Source organism: Pongo pygmaeus, chromosome X (assembly GCF_028885625.2).
Source record: "Pongo pygmaeus isolate AG05252 chromosome X, NHGRI_mPonPyg2-v2.0_pri, whole genome shotgun sequence".
NCBI classification, from domain to species: Eukaryota; Metazoa; Chordata; class Mammalia; order Primates; family Hominidae; genus Pongo; species Pongo pygmaeus.
The window spans coordinates 73,977,611-74,003,988 of record NC_072396.2 but is presented as its reverse complement, the minus strand read 5'-3'; the positions used below and the strand labels follow the sequence as shown (position 1 = coordinate 74,003,988).

General features: G+C 40.4%; 1 protein-coding gene and 1 non-coding gene across 6 annotated transcripts in view; both read left to right on the top strand.

The window, feature by feature from the left end:
• Positions 1–26,378, top strand: part of TEX11 (testis expressed 11) — a 385,652-nt gene that overhangs the window by 62,441 nt on the left and 296,833 nt on the right. For all 5 annotated transcript variants that reach the window (XM_054470766.1, XM_054470768.2, XM_054470767.2 and 2 more), the window contains one exon: positions 19,213–19,293. In XM_054470766.1, coding sequence (XP_054326741.1) covers positions 19,213–19,293 — 81 coding nt within the window. The remainder of the gene's footprint in view (positions 1–19,212; positions 19,294–26,378) is intronic.
• On the top strand, positions 6,373–6,588 carry LOC129025614 (small nucleolar RNA U3). Its single transcript, XR_008497343.1, has one exon. It is a non-coding gene; the product is annotated as a small nucleolar RNA U3 (small nucleolar RNA).

The following is a 26,378-nucleotide window of genomic DNA, read 5'->3' as shown; positions in this document are numbered from 1 at the left end:
GTCTGCTGCGATCACACACTGTTTAAACTTATACTTTACCTCTGTTTATCTTGTGGGTTTCCTCCTTTTGCCATCATACACTTAGGTGTGCATTTCAGCTATGATGAGTTTGCTTTCTGTTATTACACAATTCTGGAAATGAAAAATCCCCAGCTGGGCATGGTGGCTCGTGCCTGTAATCCCAGCACTTTGGGAGCCTGAAGTGGAAAGATTGCTTGAGCCCAGGAATTGGAGACCAACCTGGGCAGCATAGTAAGACCCCCATCTCTACCAAAAAATAAAAGTAAAAAATTAGGCAGGCTTGGTGGTGTGCACATGTAGTTCCAGCTACTAGGGAGTCTGAGGCAGAAGGATTCCTTGAGCCCAGGTTACAGTGAGCTATGATTGTGCCACTGCACTCCAGCCTGGGTGACAGAGCTAGACTCTGTCTCAAAAAACAAACAAACAAAACAACAACAAAAAAGAAAAGTCCCCTTTTTTATTTTTTTGACATATTTACTGAGAAATAATTCATATACCATAAAATTCACCCATTTACACTGTATAATTCAGTAATTTAGTATATTCACAGAATTGTGCAATGTTCACCACAAGCTAAGTTTAAAACATGTTTGTCACCCCAAAAAGAAATCCCCATCAGCATTAGCAGTCATTCCTCATTGCTTCTGACCCTAGCTCTAGCAACTGTGAATTTATTTTCTGTCTCTATAGATATGCCTATTTTGGACATTTCATATTAATATAATCACGCAATAAGTGGTCTTTTGTGATTAGCTTCTTTCACTTAGCATAATTGTTTTCAAGGTTCATCAGTGTTGTTGCATGTTTCACTGTATGAATATGCCATGTTTTGTTTATCCATTCATCTATTGATGAACATTTGAGTTGTTTCCAATTTTTGTCTATTGTGAATAATTCTAATGTGAACATTCATTTACTCTGTGTGTGTGTGTGTGTGTGTGTGTGTGTGTATGTTTTAAATTTTCTTTGGTATATAACTAGGGGTGGAATTGTTGGGTAGCATGGTAACTCTAAGTCTGTGTTTAACCTTTTGAGAAGCTGCCAGAATGTTTTCCATAGTGGCTGAACTGTTTTATTACACTTCCCCCAGTAGTATATGTGGGCTCCAACTTCTCTACATCTAAAGGTTTTATAGTTTTAGCACTTACACTTAGATCTGTGGTCCATTTTAAGTAAATTTTCAGGTATAATGTGAAGTAGAGGTCTAACTTCATTCTTTTGCATGTGGGTATTCAATTGTCCCAGTACCATTTGTTGAGAAGACTATTCTTTGCCCATATTGAATGACCTTAGCACCTTTGTCAAAAATCAATTTATCATAAGTGTGAGGGTTTACTTCTGGACTCTTGATTCTATTCCATTTATCTATATATCTTGCCTTATGCTGGTACCACACTTGTCGATTACTGTAGCTATGTAGTGAGTTTCGAAATTGGAAATTGCAAGTCCTCCAGTTTTGTTCTTTTTAAAGAGTATTTGGACTTTTCTGGGTTACTTACATTTCCATATGAATGTTAGGATCAGCTTTTCAATTTGTGCACAGAAGCCAGCTGGAATTTTGATAGGGATAGCATTGAATTTATAGAAAAATTTAGGGGATATTGTCATCATAAGAATATTGTGTTCTGATCCATGAACATGGGATGTCTTTTCATTTATTTAGGTTTTTTAAATTTTCTCTCATTTATTTATTTTTATCATTTTTTTTGTACAGACAAGGTTTTGCTATGTTGCCCAGGCTGGTATCAAACTCCTGGCCTCAAGCAGTCCTCTCACCTTGGCCTCTCAAAGTGCTGGGATTACAGGTGTGAGCCACCATGCCTGGCCAGACCTATGTGTGGTATTTTTGTTGTTGTTTTAGAGACAGGATCTTGCTTTGTTGCCCAGGCTGGAGTAATGTGGCCCAATCATAGCTCACTGCAGCCTCAACCTCCTGGGCTCAAGGGATCCTCCTCTCTCAGCCTCCCGAGTAGGTAGGACTATGGGTGTATGCCACTGTGCCTGGCTAATTAAATAAACAATTTTTTTTTTTTTTTTTGTAGAGGGAGGGTTTTACTATGTTGTCTAGGCTGATCTTGAACTCCTGGGCTCAAGTGATTCTCCCACCTTGCCCTCCCAAAGTGCTGGAATTACTGGCATGAGCCACTGCGACTGGCCAGACCTATGTGTTTTAATTGTCCACAAGCTCAAACTTAAATCAGTGATGTGACATAACTGCAAAAAAAGCTAGCACAGACCTAGGCTATGTTAATAGATACATAGTGTCCTCATCTAGGTAGTTAATTCACATTTTGAATATTGTGATAACTTCTAGGCATCACATTTTAAAATCACTGGGTTGGTGTACAAAATATATGAAAAATATTTGGAGAATATAGTGATGTTTGTCTCAGAAAAAGAAGACAGTAGGAATGATAGCTCTCTTTGAATATTTTAAGGACTATTGTATTAAAAAGGAATTAAACTCCACAGGATAGAATGAAGAACAATGGGTAGAAATTATAGGAAGACAGATTTTGGCTTAATGTAAGGAGTAGCCTTTTATCAGTGATAGTAATCCTATAATGGAATAGCTTTCCTGCAATATTTTAAATCTGTTTTCACTGGAAATTTGTAAGCAAAGGTGTGAATATCCTAAGAATTATACATTGCAGAAGGAATTCCTTCATTTGGTAGGAAATTTGACTACTATGACCCTTAAGTCCCTTTTAACACCAAGATCCTATGATTTCAGAAAGTCTTGTAGCATTTGTTCAGTGTGGTGGATGTTGATATCTAAATGGCATCTTTATATAGCTGGTTAAAAGTGTTAGTTGTTATAATCAGTAATGAGAATTATATAATTCTTGACTTTGATAAGTGATGACATCTTCAGAAGTTGAAGTGAAGGCTAATTCCTTTTGCTCTAAGTTAATTTTTCATTTCTAAGACATTCTCACCATTAGAGTTTATGAGTTTTGTTGATATTTGCTTGGGAGAAGATATCTTTAAAACGGTGGTTAATAGCGGTGTTTGATAATGAGTTTTCTCTGTCCTAATAAAGCTCCTGAGAGGCCTTATCTTTCTCTAGGCACCTACCATTTAACCAGTTAGATAATTGCTTTATTATTTATTAAATTATTCAACAGACAAGGAATATCTTCTATGAACAGACTACTATGCTAGGTTTTGTGGAATAATGCAAATAATCACATATCCTATCCTCAAGGATTATAGTTTAGTTGGTGAGATAAAGGATGCACATGCAAGATAGAAAAAATTGGGTACTATAATAGTTGTACACATAAGTGATCTACATGCAGTGTTCAGTGCTATGTGTGAGTGGAGATGTAATATATGGTCATTTTCCTTAAGAAAATTATAAGCTAGTTTGAGAGATAGGTCATGAATACATTTTCTAAAACTGGAAAAGGAAAATATTAAGTGCCAAATGAATGACTTAGGTTAGGTGGGACACAGACTTTGTCTAAAGTGGTCACATGACCTTCCTAACAATTGTTAACATTTTATTTTTCCTCAATCCCTATATCCACTTGCAAGGTGAAGGATACTTTTCTGTGAATGCATGTGCCAAATTACCCTTCTGTAATCTTTTAGAATTGTAAAAATAACTATAGATCTTGGTGTTTCTCCTAATTCCCCATTTCCCTTGGTTACTGGCAATGCCTCTTTCTGCAGTGTGCATCATCTGCAGATGCAAGGGTCGTATGTTTTGCTTCTGGTCCCTCCCCTATTTAAAGTGAGACCACTTGTAGAAGCTGACAGGGTCACACTGAGGAAGGGGCTATGAGCTTACCTATAAAGACTATGATGGAGACTATCCTGGAGATACAAGCCAAGTGAAAGCCAGCTTTCTCTATTATATCAAGGACTTTGGTTCACCATCTTTCCTAGTAGTTAAAAAAGTAGTAATGTAAAAAAATTAATCTGCATTGTCAGCTTCTAGCATAGTACATAGCATGTAATAGATATTATGTAAATGTGTGTGGTACAAATGAATCTGCTCTCCCCCTATTATTCCTTTCTGATCTTTTTGCACCCCCCATCCTATCAAAAGAGTGATCAGTAGTATGTAAAATGTGAAAGACTGAAAAACACCGGTATAGGCAAGTGCTACAAGAGTGTAGAAAAGTGGGGAGATTATTGTGGACTGGGTTGTAGGAGAAGACACACAGGATTTAGAGCATGATTTGAACTTTGAAGGAAGAAACAGACTTAGGAAAGTGGAGAAGAGGGCACAGAATATTCCAGGCAGAGCAAAGGTTTGCACATGAGCAAAGTCATATAGGCAGAAATGTGCATGCCATGTTTAAGGAACAGTGTGACCAGTTTATCTGAAGGAAAGTATTTTGCAAGGGCACGATGAGTGCTAAGTCTGGAGAAATAAGTAGGGCCAGGTTGAGAAAGCCCAAATATACCTCTTTGAAAAAATACTTTTGATACTTTCCTAAAGGTACTGGGGTGATTGAAAGTGTTTAGAAAGAGGTTTGGTGGCACCTAGTGAAGAGTAACCTGTAATCGTGTTTAGAATTGATTGAAAAGTGAACAGAATCAAGGCATAGTGTAAGCATGAACTGGTGAAAGCCTGGACTATAGTAGTACCAATGAGAATGGGAAAGAAGGGACAGATACAGGAGACATATAATGGAAGCAATCATTTATGCTCAGTGAGAAGGACTTGAAACATTGAATCTTTGGAGGCAGGAAAGGGAGGATAATAAAGCCTGTTCATTCCACAAACATTTACATGTTATTGGGAGGTGGGAGAGTATAGTCGAAAGTAGAGCAAACACTGCTAGGCATGGTGGCTCACACCTGTAATCCCAGCACTTTGGGAGGCCAAGGTGGGAGGATCATTTGAGGTCAGGAGTTCAAGACCAGCATGGGCAACATAGCTAGACCCTATCTCTGTGAGAAAAGAAAAAAAATTAGCCAGGCATGGTGGCACATGCCTGTGGTCTCAGCTTCATGGGAGGCTGAAACAGGAGGATCACAGATTGAGGCTGCAGTGAGCCATGATTACACCACGGCGCTCCAGCCTGGGTGATAGAGTGAATCCCTGTCTTTAAAAAATCAAATTTAATTACATTAAAATTTCAAAAAGCAGAGCAAACGAAAAAGAAGGAATACCAGAGATGAAAGAGGACTAGAACAGTGTGGGTCATCCATGAGAAGAGAGCTTGGAGGAAAGGATGATCAACAGTGGCCAGTGCTTCAGAGAAATAAAAGAAAAGGAGGTTGGAATAACGCCATTGGACCTGACGTTTAGGAAGATGATAGTGACCGTAGAAAGCAGTTTCAGTAGTAAGGTGTCTTAGTTCATTTTGTATTGCTATAATGGCATACTTGAGGCTGGGTAATTTATAAAGAAAAGAGATTTATTCTTGCTCACAGTTCTGCACACTGTACAAGAAGCATATGCCAGCATCTGCTTCTGGCTTGGGACCTCAGTAAGCTTTCAATCATGCCAAAAGTCGAAGGGGAGCAGGCATGTCACATGACAAGAGAGGGAAAAAGAGATACAGGGGAGGGTGATACCAGACTCTTTGGAACAATGCCATCTTACAGGAACTACTAGAGCAAGAACTCACTGTTACTGTGGGGAGGGAGCCAAGTCATTCATGAGAGATCTGACTCCATGACCTAAACACCTCCCACTGGGCCTTACCTCCAAAATTGGAGCATCACATTTCTTTCTTTTCTTTCTTCCCCCCCCTTTTTTTTTTTTTTTTGAGACAGAGTCTTGCTCTGTTGCCTAGGTTGTAGTGCAGTGGCATGATCTCGGCTCGCTGAAATCTCTGCCTCCTGGGTTCTCATGCCTCAGACTCCCGAGTAGCTGGGATTACAGTCACATGCCACCACGCCCGGCTAATTTTTGTATTTTTAGTAGAGACAGGGTTTCGCCATGTTGGCCAGGCTGGCCTTGAACTCCTCGCCTCAAGCAATCCACCCACCTTGGCCTCCCAAACTGCTGGGATTACAGGCGTGAGCGACCATGCCTGACCTGGGGCATCATATTTCAACATGAGATTTGGAAGGGACAAATATTCCAACTATATCATAAGATAATAGTAGAAAATAGACTGTAAGTGTTTAAGGACTGAATGGGTGGTGAGGCAATGGAAGAAGTTATGGTGGGAGGTTCTGGGAGGTCAAAACTATTTTATAATAATTCTAAAACATTGTTTGCCTATTTTTTGCTGTTTTAGCACTTGCTGTGGTGATGCAAAGCAATGATGGGTAAGATTGCTGGCACTTCGACATGAATCAGGATAGTGGCACTAACATACAGACTAGTCATCTTTTTATTCATCACTGCTATACTCTTACTTTAAAAAGAATGCCAGTCTTAAGACTATACTTTCAGAAATAATTTCTATAGTTCGTTACTAGAGAAGTTTCTCTGAACGTGTATAGCACTGAAAACCACAAAGAAGAGGTGCAGCATTATCTCCTAAGTGTAAAGCTGGCTCTTGATGTTGCTTTGCTGCAACTGCCATTTGCCATTGATGATCGTTCTTTTCTTCCTTTGGGAGACTGGGAAGGAAAGGATGCAATCTGAGTGGTTTTCATTTAAAAAATAAATAAAAAGGATGCCAGTTTTACAAAAAACCATCCTTGATAAGGGAGTAAAGATGATTAATTTTATTAAATCTTGGACCCTTGAACACATTTTAATATTATGTGTGATGAAAAGCGAAACACTCATATAGCACTTTTGTTGCATATCGAAGTGTGATGGTTATCTGGAGGAGAGGCTCTTAAGTGATTGTTTAATTTGTGAGCGGAATTAACTATTTTGTGTGTGCGTGTGTGATGGAGTCTTGCTTTGTCACCCAGGCTGGAATGCAGTGGCACAATCTCGGCTCACTGCAAACTCCACCTCCTGGGTTCAAGCGATTCTCCTGCCTCAGCCTCCCGAGTAGCTGGGACTATAGGTGCGCATCACCATGCCCGGCTAATTTTTGTATTTTTAGTAGAGACGGGATTTTGCCATGTTGGCCAGGCTGGTCTCGAACTCCTGACCTCAGGTGATCCGCCCACTTCAGCCTCCCAAAGTGCTGGAATTACGGGCGTGAGCCAGTGTGCCCTGCCTGGATTAACTATTTTTAATTTCAAGAATGACTGACACATAAACTTGGCTATTTAGCAGATGTTTTCATAAAAATGAATGAAGTGGGCCAGGCACAGTGGCCCACGCCTGTAATCCCAGCACTTTGGGAGGCCAAGGCGGGCAGATCGTCTGAGGCCAGGAGTTCAAGACCAGCCTGGCCAAAATGGTAAAACCCCGTCTCTACTAAAAATATAAACATGGGCCGGGCGTGGTGTCAGGTGCCTGTAATTTCAGCTCCTTGGGAGACTGAGGCAGGAGAATCGCTTGAATCCGGGAGACAGAGGTTGCAGTGAGCCGAGATGATGCCACTGCACTTCAGCCTGGGTGACAGTGAGATTCCCTCTCAAAAGTAAAAGATAAAATAAAATGAACCAAATGAATAGGACTCTATTGTGTATATGTACCATTTTGCATTCTTCATCCATTCATCTTTTGATGGACACTTAGGTTAGCATGTGACTTCTGGGAAAACAATTGACAGTATTTTTTGCCAGTGAAAAAGTTTGAGCTTTTAGGTAAAAACTGAAATTTTAGAAAATGTGTACTTCTACCATGAGCTTGGTAGCTTCTAAATACTTAGTCTTTTTTTTTTTTTTTTTTTTTTTTTTGAGACAGAGTCTCATTCTGCCACACAGGTTGGAGCGCAGTGGCACAGTCTCAGCTCACTGCAGCCTCTGCCTCCCAGGTTCAAGCGATTCTCATGCCTCAGCCTCCCAAGTAGCTGGGATTGCAGGCACACACCACCACAGCTGGCTTTTCTGTTTTGTTTTGTTTTGGTATTTCTAGTAGAGATGGGGATTTCCCCATGTTGGCCAGGCTGGACTGGAACTCCTGGCCTCAAGTTATCCACCTGCCTTGGCCTCCCAAAGTGCTGGGGCTACAGGCATGAGCCACTGCCTAAATACTTAGTCTTTTTTTTTTAATTTTATTATTATTGTACTTTAAGTTTTAGGGTACATGTGCACAACGTGCAGGTTTGTTACATATGTATACATGTGCCATGTTGGTGTGCTGCACCCATTAACTCGTCATTTAGCATTAGGTATATCTCCTAATACTATCCCATCCCCCTCCCCCCACCCCACAACAGTCTCCGGTGTGTGATGTTCCCCTTCCTGTGTCCATGTGTTCTCATTGTTCAGTTCCCACCTATGAGTGAGAACATGCAGTGTTTGGTTTTTTGTTCTTGAGATAGTTTGCTGAGAATGATGGTTTCCAGTTTCATCCATGTCCCTACAAAGGACATAAACTCATCATTTTTTACGGCTGCATAGTATTCCATGGTGTATATGTGCCACATTTTCTTAATCCAGTCTATCGTTGTTGGACATTTAGTTTGGTTCCAAGTCTTTGCTATTGTGAATAGTGCTGCTATAAACATACGTGTGCATGTGTCTTTATAGCAGCATGATTTATAATCCTTTGGGTATATACCCAGTAATCAGATGGCTGGGTCAAATGGTATTTCTAGTTCTAGATCCCTGAGGAATCGCCACACTGACTTCCACAATGGTTGAACTAGTTTACAGTCCCACCAACAGTGTAAAAGTGTTCCTATTTCTCCACATCTTCTCCAGCACCTGTTGTTTCCTGACTTTTTAATGATTGCCATTCTAACTGGTGTGAGATGGTATCTCACTGTGGTTTTGATTTGCATTTCTCTGATGGCCAGTGATGGTGAGCATTTTTTCATGTGTTTTTTGGCTGCATAAATGTCTTCTTTTGAGAAGTGTCTGTTCATATCCTTCACCCACTTTTTGATGGGGTTGTTTGTTTTTTTCTTGTAAATTTGTTTGAGTTCATTGTAGATTCTGGATATTAGCCCTTTGTCAGATGAGTAGGTTGCAAAAATTTTCTCCCACTTTGTAGGTTGCCTGTTCACTCTGATGAAACTGTCTCAAAAAAAAAAAAAAAAAAAAAAAAGACTAAGTATTTAGAAGCTACCAAGCTCATGGTAGAAGTACACATTTTCTAAAATTTCAGTTTTTCCCTAAAAGCTCAAACTTTTGCTGTGCAGAAGCTCTTTAGTTTAATTAGATCCCATTTGTCAATTTTGGCTTTTGTTGCCATTGCTTTTGGTGTTTTAGACATGAAGTCCTTGCCCATGCCTATGTCCTGAATGGTATTACCTAGGTTTTCTTCTAGGGTTTTTATGGTTTTAGGTCTAACATTTAAGTCTTTAATTCATCTTGAATTAATTTTTGTATAAGGTGTAAGGAAGGGATCCAGTTTCAGCTTTCTACTATGGCTAGCCAGTTTTCCTAGCACCATTTATTAAATAGGGAGTCCTTTCCCCATTGCTTGTTTTTGTCAGGTTTGTCAAAGATCAGATAGTTGTAGATATGCGGCATTATTTCTGAGGGCTCTGTTCTGTTCCATTGGTCTATATCTCTGTTTTGGTACCAGTACCATGCTGTTTTGGTTACTGTAGCCTTGTAGTATAGTTTGAAGTCAGGTAGCATGATGCCTCCAGCTTTGTTCTTTTGACTTAGGATTGACTTGGCAATGCAGGCTCTTTTTTGGTTCCATATGAACTTTAAAGTAGTTTTTTCCAATTCTGTGAAGAAAGTCATTGGTAGCTTGATGGGGATGGCGTTGAATCTATAAATTACCTTGGGCAATATGGCCATTTTCACAATATTGATTCTTTCTACCCATGAGCATGGAATGTTCTTCCATTTGTTTGTAACCTCTTTTATTTCCTTGAGCAGTGGTTTGTAGTTCTCCTTGAAGAGGTCCTTCGCGTCTCTTGTAAGTTGGATTCCTAGGTATTTTGTTCTCTTTGAAGCAATTGTTAATGGGAGTTCACTCATGATTTGGCTCTCTGTTTGTCTGTTATTGGTGTATAAGAATGCTGGTGATTTTCGCACATTGATTTTGTATCCTGAGACTTTGCTGAAGTTGCTTATCAGCTTAAGGAGATTTTGGGCTGAGACGATGGGGTTTTCTAGATATACAATCATGTCATCTGCAAACAGGGACAATTTGACTTCCTGTTTTCCTAATTGAATACCCTTTATTTCCTTCTCCTGCCTAATTGCCCTGGCCAGCACTTCCAACACTATGTCGAATAGGAGTGGTGAGAGAGGGCATCCCTGTCTTGTGCCAGTTTTCAAAGGGAATGCTTCCAGTTTTTGCCCATTCAGTATGATATTGGCTGTGGGTTTGTCATAGATAGCTCTTATTATTTGGAGATATGTCCTATCAATACCTAAATTATTGAGAGTTTTTAGCATGAAGGGTTGTTGAATTTTGTCAAAGGCCTTTTCTGCATCTACTGAGATAATCATGTGGTTTTTGTCTTTGGTTCTGTTTATATGCTGGATTACATTTATTGATTTGCATATGTTGAACCAGCCTTGCATCCCAGGGATGAAGCCCACTTGATCATGATGGAGAAGCTTTTTGATGTGCTGCTGGATTCAGTTTGCCAGTATTTTATTGAGGATTTTTGCATTGATGTTCATCAGGGATATTGGTCTAAAATTCTCTTTTTTTGTTGTGTCTCTGCCAGGCTTTGGTATCAGGATGATGCTGGCCTCATAAAATGAGTTAGGGAGGATTCCCTCTTTTTCTATTGATTGGAATAATTTCAGAAGGAATGGTACCAACTCCTCCTTGTACCTCTGGTAGAATTCGACTGTGAATCCATCTGGTCCTGGACTTTTTTTGGTTGGTAAGCTATTGATTATTGCCACAATTTCAGAGCCTGTTATTGATCTATTCAGAGATTCAACTTCTTCCTGGTTTAGTCTTGGGAGAGTGTGTCGAGGAATTTATCCATTTCTTCTAGATTTTCTAGTTTATTTGCGTAGAGGTGTTTGTAGTATTCTCTGATGGTAGTTTGTATTTCTATGGGATCGGTGGTGATATCCCCTTTATCATTTTTTATTGCGTCTATTTGATTCTTCTCTCTTTTCTTCTTTATTAGCCTTGCTAGCGTTCTATCAATTTTGTTGATCTTTTCAAAAAACCAGCTCCTGGATTAATTAATTTTTGAAGGGTTTTTTGTGTCTCTATTTCCTTCAGTTCTGCTCTGATTTTAGTTATTTCTTGCCTTCTGCTAGCTTTTGAATGTGTTTGCTCTTGCTTCTCTAGTTCTTTTAATTGTGATGTTAGGGTGTCAATTTTGGATCTTTCCTGCTTTCTCTTGTGGGCATTTAGTGCTACAAATTTCCCTCTACACACTGCTTTGAATGCGTCCCAGAGATTCTGGTATGTTGTGTCTTTGTTCTCGTTGGTTTCAAAGAACATCTTTATTTCTGCCTTCATTTCGTCATGTACCCAGTAGTCATTCAGGAGCAGGTTGTTCAGTTTCCATGTAGTTGAGCAGTTTTGAGTGAGTTTCTTAATCCTGAGGTCTAGTTTGATTGCACTGTGGTCTGAGAGACAGTTTGTTATAATTTCTGTTCTTTTACATTTGCTGAGGAGTGCTTTACTTCCAACTATGTGGTCAGTTTTGGAATAGCTGTGGTGTGGTGCTGGAAAGAATGTATATTCTGTTGATTTGGGGTGGAGAGTTCTGTAGATGTCTATTAGTTCCACTTGGTGCAGAGCTGAGTTCAATTCCTGGATATCCTTGTTAACTTTCTATCTCATTGATCTGTCTAATGTTGACAGTGGGGTGTTAAAGTCTCCCATTATTATTGTGTGGGAGTCTAAGTCTCTTTGTAGGTCACTCAGGAGTTGCTTTATGAATCTGGGTGCTCCTGTATTGGGTGCATATGTATTTAGGATAGTTAGCTCTTCTTGTTGAATTGATCCCTTTACCATTATGTAATGTCCTTCTTTGTCTCTTTTGATCTTTGTTGGTTTAAAGTCTGTTGTATCAGAGACTAGGATTGCAACCCCTGCCTTTTTTTGTTTTCAATTTGCTTGGTAGATCTTCCTCCATCCCTTTATTTTGAGCCTATGTGTGTCACTGCACGTGAGATGGGTTTCCTGAATACAACACACTGATGGGTCTTGACTCTTTATCCAATTTGCCAGTCTGTGCCTTTTAATTGGAGCATTTAGCTCATTTACATTTAATGTTAATATTGTTATGTGTGAATTTGATCCTGTCATTATGATGTTAGCTGGTTATTTTGCTCGATAGTTGATGCAGTTTCTTCCTAGCCTTGATGGGCTTTACAATTTGGCATATTTTTGCAGTGGCTGGTACCAGTTGTTCCTTTCCATGTTTAGTGCTTCCTTCAGGAGCTCTTTTAGGGCAGGCCTGGTGGTGATAAAATCTCTCAGCATTTGCTTGTCTGTAAAGGATTTTATTTCTCCTTCACTTATGAAGCTTAGTTTGGCTGGATATGAAATTCTGGTTTGAAAATTCTTTTCTTTAAGAATGTTGAATATTGGTCCCCACTCTCTTCTGGCTTGTAGAGTTTCTGCCGAGAGATCAGCTGTTAGTCTGATGGGCTTCCCTTTGAGGGTAACCCGACCTTTCTCTCTGGCTGCCCTTAACATTTTTTCCTTCATTTCAACTTTGGTGAATCTGACAATTATGTGTCTTGGAGTTGCTCTTCTCGAGGAGTATCTTTGTGGCGTTCTGTTTATTTCCTGAATCTGAATGTTGGCCTGCCTTGCTAGTTTGGGGAAGTTCTCCTGGATAGTATCCTGCAGAGTGTTTTCCAACTTGGTTCCATTCTCCCCGTCTCTTTCAGGTACACCAATCAAACGTAGATTTGGTCTTTTCACATAGTCCCATATTTCTTGGAGACTTTGTTTGTTTCTTTTTATTCTTTTTTCTCTAAACTTCTCTTCTCGCTTCATTTCATTCATCTTCCATCACTGATACCCGTTCTTCCAGTTGATCGCATCAGCTACTGAGGCTTCTGCATTCATCATGTAGCTCTCGTGCCTTGGTTTTCAGCTCCATCAGGTCCTTTAAGGACTTCTCTGCATTGATTATTCTAGTTATCCATTCGTCTAATTTTTTTTCAAAGCTTTTAACTTCTTTGCTATTGGTTCGAATTTCCTCCTGTAGCTCGGGGTAGTTTGATCGTCTGAAGCCTTCTTCTCTCAGCTCGTCAAAGTCATTCTCCGTCCAGCTTTGTTCCGTTGCTGGTGAGGAGCTGCGTTCCTTTGGAGGAGGAGAGGTGCTCTGATTTTTAGAGTTTCCGGTTTTTCTGCTCCGTTTTTTTCCCATCTTTGTGGTTTTATCTACCTTTGGTCTTTGATGATGGTGATGTACAGATGAGTTTTTTATGTGGATTTCCTTTCTGTTTGTTAGTTTCGCTTCTAACAGACAGAACCCTCAGCTGCAGGTCTGTTGGAGTTTGCTAGAGGTCCACTCCACACCCTGTTTGCCTGGGTATCAGCAGCAGTGGCTGCAGAACAGCGGATATTGGTGAACCACAGATGCTGCTGCCTGATTTTTCCTCTGGAAGTTTTGTCTCAGAGGGGTACCCGGCCACGTGAGGTGTCAGTCCGCCCCTACTAGGGGGTGCCTCCCAGTTAGGTTACTCGGGGGTCAGAGACCCACTTGAGGAGGCAGTCAGCCCGTTCTCAGATCTCAAGCTGCGTGCTGGGAGAACCACTACTCTCTTCAAACCTGTCAGAGAGGGACATTTAAGTCCGCAGAGGTTACTGCTGTCTTTTTGTTTGTCTGTGCCCTGCCCCCAGAGGTGGAGCCTACAGAAGCAGGCAGGCCTCATTGAGCTGTGGTGGGCTCCACCCAGTTCAAGCTTCCCAGCAGCTTTGTTTACCTAATCAAACAACTAACTGGGCAATGGCAGGCGCCCCTCCCCCAGCCTCGCTGCCGCCTTGGAGTTTGATCTTGGACTGCTATGCTAGCAATAAGTGAGACTCCATGGGCGTAGGACCCTCCAAGCCAGGTACGGTATATAATGTCCTGGTGTGCCGTTTTTTAAGCCCGTTGGAAAAGCACAGTATTATGGTGGGAGTGACCCAATTTTCCAGGTGCCGTCTGTCACCCCTTTCTTTGACTAGGAAAGGGAATTCCCTGACCCCTTGTGCTTCCCTGGTGAGGCAATGCCTCACCCTGCTTTGGCTCGTGCACAGTTCGCTGCACCCACTGTCCTGCACCTACTGTCTGGCACTCCCTAGTGAGATGAACGCGGTACCTCAGTTGGAAATGCAGAAATCACCCATCTTCTGTGTCACTCACGCTGGGAGCTGTAGACCGGAGCTGTTCCTATTCGGCCATCTTGGCTCCTCCCCCTCCAATACTTAGTCTTTTCTGATGAAATTGGTGGTGGTATTAAACAAATGTGATTTTATTTTATTTTATTTGTTTTGAGACCGTGTCTCACTCTGTTGCCCAGGCTGGAGGGCAGTAGTGCCATCTCGGCTCACTGCAACCTCCATCTCCTGGGTTCAAGCGATTCTCCTGCCTCAGCCTCCCGAGTTGCTAGCTGGGACTACAGACAGCCACCACCACGCCTGGCTAATTTTTGTATTTTTAGTACAGATGGTGTTTCACCATGTTGACCACGCTGGTCTTGAACTCCTGACCTCAGGTGATCCACCCACCTCGGCCTCCCAAAGCACTGGGATTACAGGCGTGAGCTACTGTGCCTGGCCAACAAACGTGTTTCTAAAAACTTTTTAAAATTTGGATATAAGCATAGATTTGCAGGAAGCTACAAAAATAGTAAAGAGAGATCGGTGTACCCTTCTCCCAGTTTTTCGCCAGTGGCAAAATCTTGCATACATGTAGCGCAATATAAAACCAGGAAATAGACATTGATACAATCCACAGACCTTATTTAGATTTCACCAGTTTTACATGAACTCACTTACGTGTGTTTGCATATGTTTATATAGTTCTATACAATTTCAGCACATGTGTAGGTGTAGATTCGTGTTCACTACCACCATCACAATCAAGATACAGAACAGTTTCATTACCACACAGATTCTTTACATAACCCCTTTATAGGGATACCCCTTTCCCATCATCCAAAACCTCAGGCAACCAAAACCTAGTCTCTCCATCTCTATAATTTTGTCATTTTAAGAACATTATATAAATGTAATAATACACTATGTAACCATTTCATATTGGTTGTTTTCACTCAGCATTTTTTTTTTTTTTTGTGATCTGTCCTTGTCTTTTTATGTGTTAATAGTTTGTTCTTTTTGTTTGTTTGTTTGTTTTTGAGACAGAGTCTCACTCTGTTGCCCAGGCTGGAGTGCAATGGTGTGATCTCGGCTCACTGCAACTACTGCCTCCTGAGTTCAAGCGATTCTCCTGCCTCAGCCTCCCAAGTAGCCTGAGATTACAGGCATGCGCCACCTTGCCTGGCTAATTTTTTTGTATTTTTTAGTATAGATGGCGTTTTGCCAAGTTGGCCAGGCTGGTCTCAAACTCCTGGCCTCAAGTGATCCGCCCACCTCTGCCTACCAAAGTGCTGGGATTACAGGCATGAGTCAACACACCCAGCCCTGTTCTCTTTTATTGCTATGTAGAATTCTATGGTATGGATGTACCAATTTGTTTAGCCATTCACCATTGAAAGAATTTGGGTTGTTTCCAGTTTTTGGCTATTGTAAATCAGTTGGCATGAACATTTCCATACAGGGTTTTGTGTGGACATAAAGGGTATATTTAGTTTTTTTTTTTTTTTTTTAGAAACTGCTAACTGTTTTCTAGAGTGGCCATGCCATTTTACATTCTGTGTTTTGTTTTGTTTTGTTTTGAGACAGAGTCTCACTCTGTCACCCAGGCTGGAGTGCAGTGGCATGATCTCAGCTCACTGCAACCTCCGCCTCCCAGGCTCAAGTGATTCTCCTGCCTTAGCCTCCTGAGTGGCTGAGACTACAGGTGCATGCCACCATGCCTGGCTAATTTTTGTATTTTTAGTAGAAATGGGGCTTTGCCATCTTGGCCAGGCTTGTCTCAAACCGCTGACCTCAGGTGATCCGCCCACCTAGGCCTCCCAAAGTACTGGGATTACAGGTATGAGCCACTGCACCCGGCCACCATTTAGATTCTTACCAGTAGTGTATGAGAGATCCCATTTCTTTGCATCCTTGACAGCATTTGGTATTGTGACCAATTTTTTATTGTAGCTATCCTAATAGATATATAGTGATATCTCATTGTGGTTTTAATTTGCATTTCTCTAATGGCTAATGATGTTGAACATCTTTTCATTTACTTATTTGCCATCTGTATCTCCCTTTAGGCAAAATATCTGTCATTTTTCTTGTCTATTTTCTATTTGGATTGTTTGATAGTTTACTGTTGAATTTACAGGATTATTTATATATTCTAGATATGATTCCCTTGTCAGATAAATATTCGCAAATATTGTCTCGTTGTAGCTTGTCTTTTTGTCCTTTTTAATAGGGTCACAGAATACAGTTTTGATGAAGTCCATTTGATTGATTTCTTTTTCTTTTATGGATCATGCTTTTGGTGTCATGTCTCAGAATGTTTCACCTAGCCCTGAGTTTCTTAAATTTCCATTTGAATTTTAAGATCAGCATGTTAATTTCTGCAAAAAAGGCCAACTGGAATTTTAATGGAATTGGATTAAATTTATAGATCAACTTGGGGAGTATTGCCATTTTAATATATTGTCTTTTTTTTTTTTTTGAGACAGAGTCTCACTCTATTGCCCAGGCAATATTGAGCCATCTCGGCTCACTGCAGCCTCTGCTTCCCGGGTTCAAGCGGTTCTCCTGCCTCAGCCTCCCGAGTAGCTGAGATTACAGGCATGCACCACCATGCCTAGCTACTTTTTGTATTTTTAGTAGAGACGGGGTTTTGCCATGTTGGCCAGGCTGGTCTCGAACTCCTGGCCTCCGGTGATCAGCCTACCTTGGCCTCCCAAAGTGCTGGGATTACAGGGGTGAGCCACTGGGCCCGGCCCTGATGGTAGTTTTGACTGCCCCAAATGTACACATTTTTGAATACTGACTTACAGTTTATGAAATGCTTTCACATCTGTGATCCCATTTGATCCTCATAAAATCAATCCTATATTGTAGACATTACTGTCCCTATTTTATAGTTAACAAAATAGAGCCTCAAAGAGATTGTGACTTACCTAAGTTCACTGAGCCAAGAAGTGGAAAAGCTGGGAATGCAAAGCTCATATTCTTTTCACTACATCAGTATAGGCAGGACATCACTCCAGACCTAATGAATCACAGTCTCCAAGTGGTGCGAGCTTGGCATGTGATTTTCAGAAAGCTCCACTGGTGAGTCTGATGCTCACAAAAGGTTACTACAGCATAGTATTGTGCTGCCTCTTCTTTAAGATTTCTTTTACTTTAAATCTTTATCTTTTGGGCTTGAAATATTTGTTTCTAGTCATAAGAAGATGAATAAATTTTCAAAACTAGCCTGAATTATTAGAGCTTTGATTTCTCTAAGATAAAATCTGAGTAATGATAGACACTTTATGGGTTGTTTGAACATTAAAGTCTCATATTGTTTTATATGTTATAAGAACAGACAGCAACATCTATCCTCTGATATGGTGTTGTCACTCAGCGTTTCTCTTTTATAGTAAGATTTTCTCCACCTTGAATAATGATTTAATCAGCAAGTATTCGTAGAATATAGTGTAGACAGGAATATTATTTTCTAATCTCTATATAGAGATTTGGCTTATTGAGGCACTTGTGTTAGCAATTTATTTTCCCCTTTAATAATATGTAGTATTAAAGCCTTATAAGAGAGTATCTACTCAGCAAGATGTCAGGCTTACTATTCAGCAATTAGAAGAGAAAACTAGAGAGAAGCTGGCGTCTTATGTTGTTTATATTTTCTTCTCTCTACTCAATTCTTTTATTATTCAAAGCACAATAATATTTGACACCACGTAAAGAAGAGAAGAAAGAAAATAGCAAGTGTAGTACTTTATTATTTCCTTGTATGTATCCATGTTTTTCTTTAAAAAATGCTTTGTCAGCCTTTTTTTTTTTTTCTTGTGTGTGACAGAGTCTCGCTCTGTCGCCCAGGCTGGAGTGCAATGGCTCGATCTCAGCTCACTGCAACCTCCGCCTCCCGAGTAGCTGGATTGCAGGTGCCCACCACCACACCCAGCTAATTTATGTTTGGGTTGTTTTTGTTTTGTTTTGTTTGTTTGTTTGTTTGTTTTTTAGTAGAGACGGGATTTCACCATGTTGGTCAAGCTGGTCTCAAACTGCTGACCTCAGGTGATCCACTCACCTCGGCCTCCCTAAATACTGGGATTATAGGCCTGAGCCACTGCGCCTGGCCAACTAAGTTCGTAAATGGCTGAAACAAGCCTCATCTACAAGTGCTAAAGTATGTGTGATTGATGTTTTCATTCATTTGGGGGTGTTCAGTCATAGAATGGTAGAACTGAAAGGAACCCTACAGATAGTCTAGTATAGTCTCCTCACTTTATGGATGAGGAAACAATCTGTGAGAGCTGAAGGCTCAAAGTTTCACATGATAAATGGCAGAGCGGCTCTTTTGGCTTCATGATAAGATTGTACTAAGCTGCTTTTCTTTTTTCTTAAAAAAATTTTTTTTAAAGAGAAGGGGTTTTGCTCTGTCATCTGTGGCAGGAGTAGAGAGGTATCTTCTTAGCTTACTGCAGCTTCGAACTCCTGGACTTGAGCAATTTTCCCGCCTCAGCCTCTAGAGTAGCTGGGACTATAGGTGTGTGCCACCATGTCTGGCTAATTGATAAGCTGCTTTTTGTAGTGGATATACATAGCAGTTCAGACTATGAGGTTATTGTGAGCTTGCTTTAAGACAAAGACTGCTGTTTAACTTAATTCCTCTAATGTAGAGGTGAATACAAGAGCTATTCAAGTTGCAGAAGCATCTAGTAGACCTGGCATTATGTCATAATATAATAACATAAGGCGGTACAACCAGTTTTTGCATTTCCAGAAAAAAGTAAATGACTCCGGCTCATTCAGTATCAACTCTGTGTCACCAAAGATTACCACTTATTCTTCTGTATTTTGAGCAAGCTATCTGTTTAGCTGGAACAACTAGTATTGCTAAAAATATTAGAAAACAAAATAAGACTTTTAAACACTAGTTAAAATATGCTAAAATTGACTTAGAGACAAATAACCTTGTCATTTCATTTTAACCAATTATTGACATTCTTTATGTTTTTCAGGCAGTCGCTCAAGGGGATTTTCAAAGAGCATCTATGTGTGTACTGCAATGTAAAGATATGTTGATGAGACTCCCCCAGATGGTGAGTGAAATCTGCATTCTCCAAGAGTTTGAAAATATGCTATATCAAGTTCCAGGAAGAATCATTACTACTTCATGCAACCTTTTGGAGATTCTATTTGAGATCAGTTCCACATAAGTAGCTGATCTTTGAAATATTTTGCTTCCTTTGTTCTTTACCAGAAAGGGCATTTGAAAAAGCTATATGGAATATTTCTTTTTTTTCTTTTCTTTTTTTTTCTGAGATGGAGTCTCACTCTGTCACCCAGGCTGGAGTGCAGTGATGTGATCTCAGCTCACTGCAACCTCCACCTCCCGGGTTCAAGTGATTCTTGTGCCTCAGCCTCCTGAGTAGCTGGGATTACAGGCCTGCGCCACCACACCTGGCTACTTTTTGTATTTTTAGTACAGACGGGGTTTCACTATGTTGGCCAGGCTGCTCTGGAACTCCTGGCCTCAAGTGATCCGCCCACCTCAGCCTCCCAAAGTACTGGGATTACAGGCGTGAGCCACCACACCTGGCTGATATGGAATATTTCTTAAAATTTTCTTTGCTTTGTCTTTTATTGTCAAATCATTTTGATAACATTTGCTCCATATTTCATGCTATACAACAAAGAAAGAAAAAAATGAATTTGTCTTCTGACAAGGTTGATAGCAGTTAATCATGTTACTGCCATAGTATTTTTCTATACTGGGATGTGGAGATGTGAGAGATTTGATAGGATAAAGCCTGCATCCTGGACTGGATCTCATGAAAATTCCTAAATACATAGTTTTTTGCTTTTTCATTTTATCTTCCCTTTCCATTCTTTCTCTCCTATTTCAGTGCCTATGCCTACTTCAGTCTTTACTATCACAGAGGGATTAATAATGGAGATATAATTGGATATTAGGGAGAATGTTCCCAGTATTGCATACATCGTACCTATTTGTGAGATTGGTCTTATTTTTTCCCCAAATTGGGTGTCATAATGTAGAACTTAATTCAGTAAACATTTATATGTTGCCTGTTATGTGTCACATCAGACATTCTTCTAGGCTTTAAAAACTTTTAAAATAATTTCATATTTATAGAAAAGTTATAAGAATAGTACAAAGAACTCCTGTATACCCTTTGCTTGGAAACGTCATTCAAATTTTCCAATAATGTTCTATATAGAAAATGGTTTCAATCTAGAATTATACATAGTCTTCAGTCTCCTTCAATCTGGAAACCTGGAACACCTCCTCATTCTTGCCTTGTTATTCATGATCTTGGCAGTTTTGAAGATTACAGATCAGTCATTTTGTAGCATGTGATTTAATGTGCGTTTAGCCAAAGTTTCCTCATGATTAGAACAGCTTGTGAATTTGAGGCCAGAAAATCACAGAAGAGATTCTATGTTCTACTCATGGCTTCCTATTGGGTGGTATACAGGATTGATTTATACTGTTATTGGTGGTGCTAGCTTTGATCTCTTGATTAAGATCGTGCCTTCCAGGTTTTTTCACTGTAAACCTGTATCATTTTGTGAGTGATACACTGAAACTATGGCAAATCTAATTTCTCATTCTACTTTCACCATCTTTATTCTTTTTTCCTCCATTTTTCTAGCTTTATTGGGGCTATAATTGACAAAATTTGTATATATTTATGGTATATAACATAATATTTTGATATACACTGTGAAAAGATCACCACAATCAAGCCAATTTATATATTCATCAACTCACACAGGTTTTTTTTTTTTGGAGAAATATTTAGGATCTACTTTCTTAGCAATTTTCAAGTATACAATACATTATTATAATATTAACTGTAGTCACTGTGCTATACAGTACAGCCCCAGAACTTATTCATACGGCCTAAATGAAACTTTGTACCCCCTCCCCCTTTATTTGAAGAGATAGAGTATTGCTCTGTCGCCAGGCTGGAGTGCAGTGGCATGATCCTGGCTCACTGCAGCCTCAACCTCCTTGGCTAAAGTGATCCTCCCACCTCAGCCTCCTGAGTAGCTGGGACTACAGGTGCTTGCCACCAAGGCTGGCTAGTTGTTTTATTTTTTTGTAGAGATGGGGGTCTCATTATGTTGTGCAGGCTGATCTTGAACTCCTGGGCTCAGGCAGTCCTCTTGCCCCAGCCTCCCAAAGTACTGGGGTTATAGATGGGAGCCACTGTGCTTGGACATTTTGTACCCTTTGACCAATATCTCCTCATCCATTCCCCAACCCCCTGGCAACCACCTTTCTACTCTCTACTTCTATGAACTCAGCTTTTTCAGAATCCACATATAAGTGAGATCATGCAGTATTTGTCTTTCTGCGGCTGGCTTATTTCATTTAGCTTAATGTCCTCCAGGTTCATCTGTGTTATCACAAATGGCAGGATTTCCTTCTTTTTTATGGCTGAATAGTATTCTATTGTATATAAATACCACATTTTCTTTACCCATTCATCCCTTTTTGGACTCTTAGGTTGATTCCATAGCTTGGCTATTGTAAATAATGCTGCAGTGAACAAGGGATTGCAGATATCTCTTAAAGATACTTATTTTATTTCCCTTGGGTGTATATCCAGAAGTGAAATTGCTGGATCATATGGTAGTTACATTTTTAATTTTTTGAGCAACCTCTATACTGTTTTCCATAATGGGTATACTAATTTACATTCCCACCAGCAGTGTACAAAGGTTTCCTTTTCTCCATGCCCTTGCCAACACTTATCTTTTGTCTTTTTGATAATAGACATTCTAACAGATGTGAGGTGATATCTCATTGTGATTTTAATTTGCATTTCCTTGATGATTAGTGATGTTGAGCATTTTTTCATATACCTGTTGCTGATTTGTATGTCTTCCTTAGATAAATATCTATTCAGGTCTTTTGCCCATTTTTTCATTGGGTTATTTGTTTATTTGCTATTGCAGTGTTTGAGTTCCTTGTATATTTTGGAGATTAACTCTTTATCAGACGTGTGATTTGTGGATATTTTCTCCTGTTCTGTAGGTTGTCTCTTCACTCTGTTGATTGTTTCCTTTGCTGTGCAGAAGCATTTTAGTTTGATGCAATCCCATTTGCCTGTTTTTGCTTTTGTCACCTGTGGGGGTCATATCCAAAAAAATCATTGACCAGGGATCTATCTCTCTTTCCCTCTAATAATTGCTTTATATATCTGAGTGCTCCAGTGTTGGGTGCATGTGTATGCAAAATTGTTATATCCTCTTGCTGAATTTTCCACTTTATCCTTATATAGTGACCTTTTTTTCTCTCTCCTTAAAGTTTTTGTCTTGAAATCCATTTTGTCTGATATAGGTACTCCTGCTCTTTCGTGGTTTCTGTTGTCATGGAATATCTTTTTCCATCCCTTTATTTTCAATCTATGTGTATCTTCATAGGGGAAGTGTGTTTCTTGTAGGCAAGAGATCATTGGGTCTTGTTTTTTTTTTAATCCATTCAGCCACTCTATGTCCTTTGATTGGAGAGTTTAGTCTATTTATATTCAGTATTATTACTGATAAGTAAGGACTTACTCCTGCCACTTTGTTATTTGTTTTCTGATTGTTTTTGGTTTTCTATTTTTTATTCTGTTCTATTTCTTTCTTTCCTGTCTTCCTTTTAGTGAAGGTGATTTTCACTGGTGGTATGATTTAATTTCTTCCTTTTTATTTTTTGTGTATTCGTTGTTTTTCAGTTTCAGGTTACCGTGAGGCTTGCAAATGCTATCTTATAATCCATTATTTTAAATTGATGACAGGGTAACACTGATTGTATTAACAAAGAGCCAAACACACACATACACACACACACACACAAACTAATAAAAACTCTACACTTTAACTTTGTTCCCCTGATTTTTAACTTTTTTTGTTTTTTTTATGTCTTATGGTACTGTCCATGTTTTGAAAAGTTGTTGTAGTTATTATTTCTGTTTGGTTCATCATTTATTCTTTCTACTTAAGTCAAGAGAAGTTTACACCCCACAATTTCAGTGTGATACCATTCTGTCTTTTTCTGTGTGCTTACTGTTTTTTTTTTTGAGATGGAATGTTGCTCTGTCACCCAGGCTGGAGTGCAGTGGCATGATCTTGGCTCACTGCAACATCCACCTCCTGGGTTCAAGTAATTCTCCTGCCTCAGCCTCCCAAGTAGCTGGAACTACAGGTGCATGCCACCACACCCGGATAATTTTTGTATTTTTAGTAGAGACGGGGTTTCACCATATTGGTCAGGCTGGTCTCGAACTCCTGACCTCAGGCGATCCACCTGCCTCGGCCTCCCAAAGTGCTGGGATTACAGGCATGAGCCACTGTGTCCAGCTGTCCAGCTGTGTGCTTACTATTACCCGTGAGTTTTGTACCTTCAGGTGATTTCTTCTTGCTCATTAACATCCTTTTCTTTCAGATTGAACAACTCCCTTTAGCATTTCTTGTAGGACAGGTCTGGTGTTGATGAAATCCCTCAGCTTTTGTTTGTCTGGGAAAGTCTTTATTTCTCCCTCATGTTTGAAGGATACTTTCTGCTGGATATACTATCTTAGGGTAAACATTTTTTTTTCTCCTTCAGCACTTTAAATATGTCATGCCTCTCTTTCCTGGCCTGTAAAGTTTCTGCTGATAAGTTGGCTGCCAGATGTATTGAAGTTCCATTGTATGTGATTTTTTTTCTTTTCTTTTACTGTTTTTGGGATTCTTTCTTTATCCTTGACCTTTGGGAGTTTGATTATTAAATGCCTTGAGGTGTTCTTCTTTGGGTTAAATCTGCTTGGTGTTCTATAACCTTCTTATACTTGAATGTTGATATCTTTCTCCAGGTTTGGGATATTCTTTGATATTATCTCTTTGAATAAACTTCTTATCCATAGCTCTTTCCCTACCTCTTCTTTAAGGCCAATGGATCTTAGATTTACCCTTTTGAGGCTATTTTCTAGATCATGTAGGTATGCTTCATGCTTTTTTATTCTTTTTTCTTTTGTCTCCTTTGATTGTGTATTTTCAAATAGCCTGTCTTGAAGCTCACTAGTTTTCTTCTGCTTGATCAATTCTGCTGCTAAGAGACTGATGCATTCTTACGCATCTCAATGGCATTTTCAACTCCAGCATTTCTGCTTGATTCTTTTAAATTATTTCAGTCTTTTTGTTAAATTTATCTGATAGAATTCTGAATTCCTTCTTTGTGTTATTTCAGATTTCTTGCAGTTTCCTCAAAATAGCTATTTTGAATTTTCTGTCCGAAAAGTCACATATCTCTGTTTCTCCAGAACTAGTCCCTGGTGCCATATTTAATTCATTTGGTGAAGTCATGTTTTCCTGGATGGTGTTGATGCTTGTAGATATTCATCGGTGTCTGGGCATTGAAGAGTTAGGTATTTATTGTAATCTTCTCAATCTAGGCTTGCTCATGCCAGTCCTTGGGAAGGCCTTCCAGTTATTCAAAGAGACTTGGACCCCAAGCCTAATAATGCTGTGTTTCTTGTAGACCCATAAAGGGTACTGCCTTGATGACCTTGGATAATATCTGAAAGAATTCTCTGGATTACCAGGCAGAAACTCTTGTTCTTTACCCTTACTTTCTCTGAAACATATGGAGTCACTGTCTCTATGTTGAGCTGGGGGTGTGGTGATGCAAGCACCCCGGGGGTGTGGTGATGCAAGCACTGGGCCTGTGCTGTGTCAGACTTGAAGCCAGCACAGCACTGGACCTTGCCCAAGGAAGGCCCTTGCCTTTAGGATGGTGAGTTCCCCCACAACCCAGGTGTGTCCAAAGATGCTCTCTGGGAGCCAGGGATTGGAGTCAGAAACTTGAGCAATTTACCTGATGTTTTATTCTACTGCAGTTAAGCTGGCACTCAAATCACAATACAAAGCCCTTCCCACTCTTCCCTCTCTTTCCACAGGCAAAGGAGCCTCTCCCTGTGGCCGCCACCATCAGTGGTCCATGGGGTGTTCTGCTAGGCCACCACTGATGTTCACATAAAACCCAAGGTCTCTTCCATCAGCTTGTGGTGAATGCTGCCAGGCCTGGGACCCATCCTTCAGGGCAGTGGGCTCTCCTGTGGCCCAGGACGAGAAATACTGTCCAAGAGGCTACACCTGGATTTGGGGACCCCAAGAGCCAAGCTGGTACCTAGAGTGCAGTACAAAGTCCTCTTTACTTTTCCTCTGCTTTTCTCAAACAAAAGGAGTCTTTCACTGAAGGCACCACACCTGGGAATGTGCTGGGTGCCCAAGGCCTGTGGTGTACTCCCTGGGTCATTAATGGTTACTCCAGGGTTACACCAAGGGTTCTTTAGTCAGCAGGTGATTAATCCTGCCAGGACTGGATCCTTTCCTTCAAGGCAGTGGGTTCCCTTTTGGCCCAGGATGTGTCTAGAAATGTGGTTTGAGAGCTAGGTCCTGGAATGGGGGCCTCACTACTCTGCCCAGTGCCCTGTCCTACTGTGGCTGAGCTGGTAACCAAGATGCTAGACAAAGTCCTCTTTACTCTTCCCTTTCCTCTCCTTAGGCATAAGGAAGGAGTCACTTTCATTGCTACGAGCTTTACTGCCTGGGGTTGGGGAAGAGATGGTGCAAGCCCTCCCTTTACTGTGCCAGCTGGTGTCTCCCTAGGTCACGTGGCAAGTTCACTGGCTCTAAGCCCAGCCTTACACTAGGAGTTGCCTAGGAATTGCAGTCCTTGTGCCCTAGACTGCCACTCAAGTTTATGTAGGACCCCAGAGCACTTCAGCCCACAGTGACGAGGCTTGCCAAGAAACTCAAGTTCCCACGACTGGGATGAGGGTAATTCTCCTGTGGCTAAGGCTGGTCCAAACGCTTCCTCTGTGCACAGGCGCTGGCTGAACCCAGCATGACTTTTTTCTCTACTGTGACTGTGCAGCACTGAGTTCAATGTAAAGTTCCCCAGCTGCTGTGCTCTTCCTCTGCAATGTGCACAGATTCTCTCTCTGCACTGCATAGCTGCTGCCAGGGGAGCGGGGAGGGGTGGCCTTGGAGATTGAAGGCTGTTTCTCCTGCCCTCTTCAATGCCTCTTTCCACAATATGTAGTTAAAACCGGGTACTGTGAGTGTTCACCTGGTTTTGGTTCTTGTGATTGTGCTTTTCTGTGTGCAGACAGTTGTTAAAATGTGG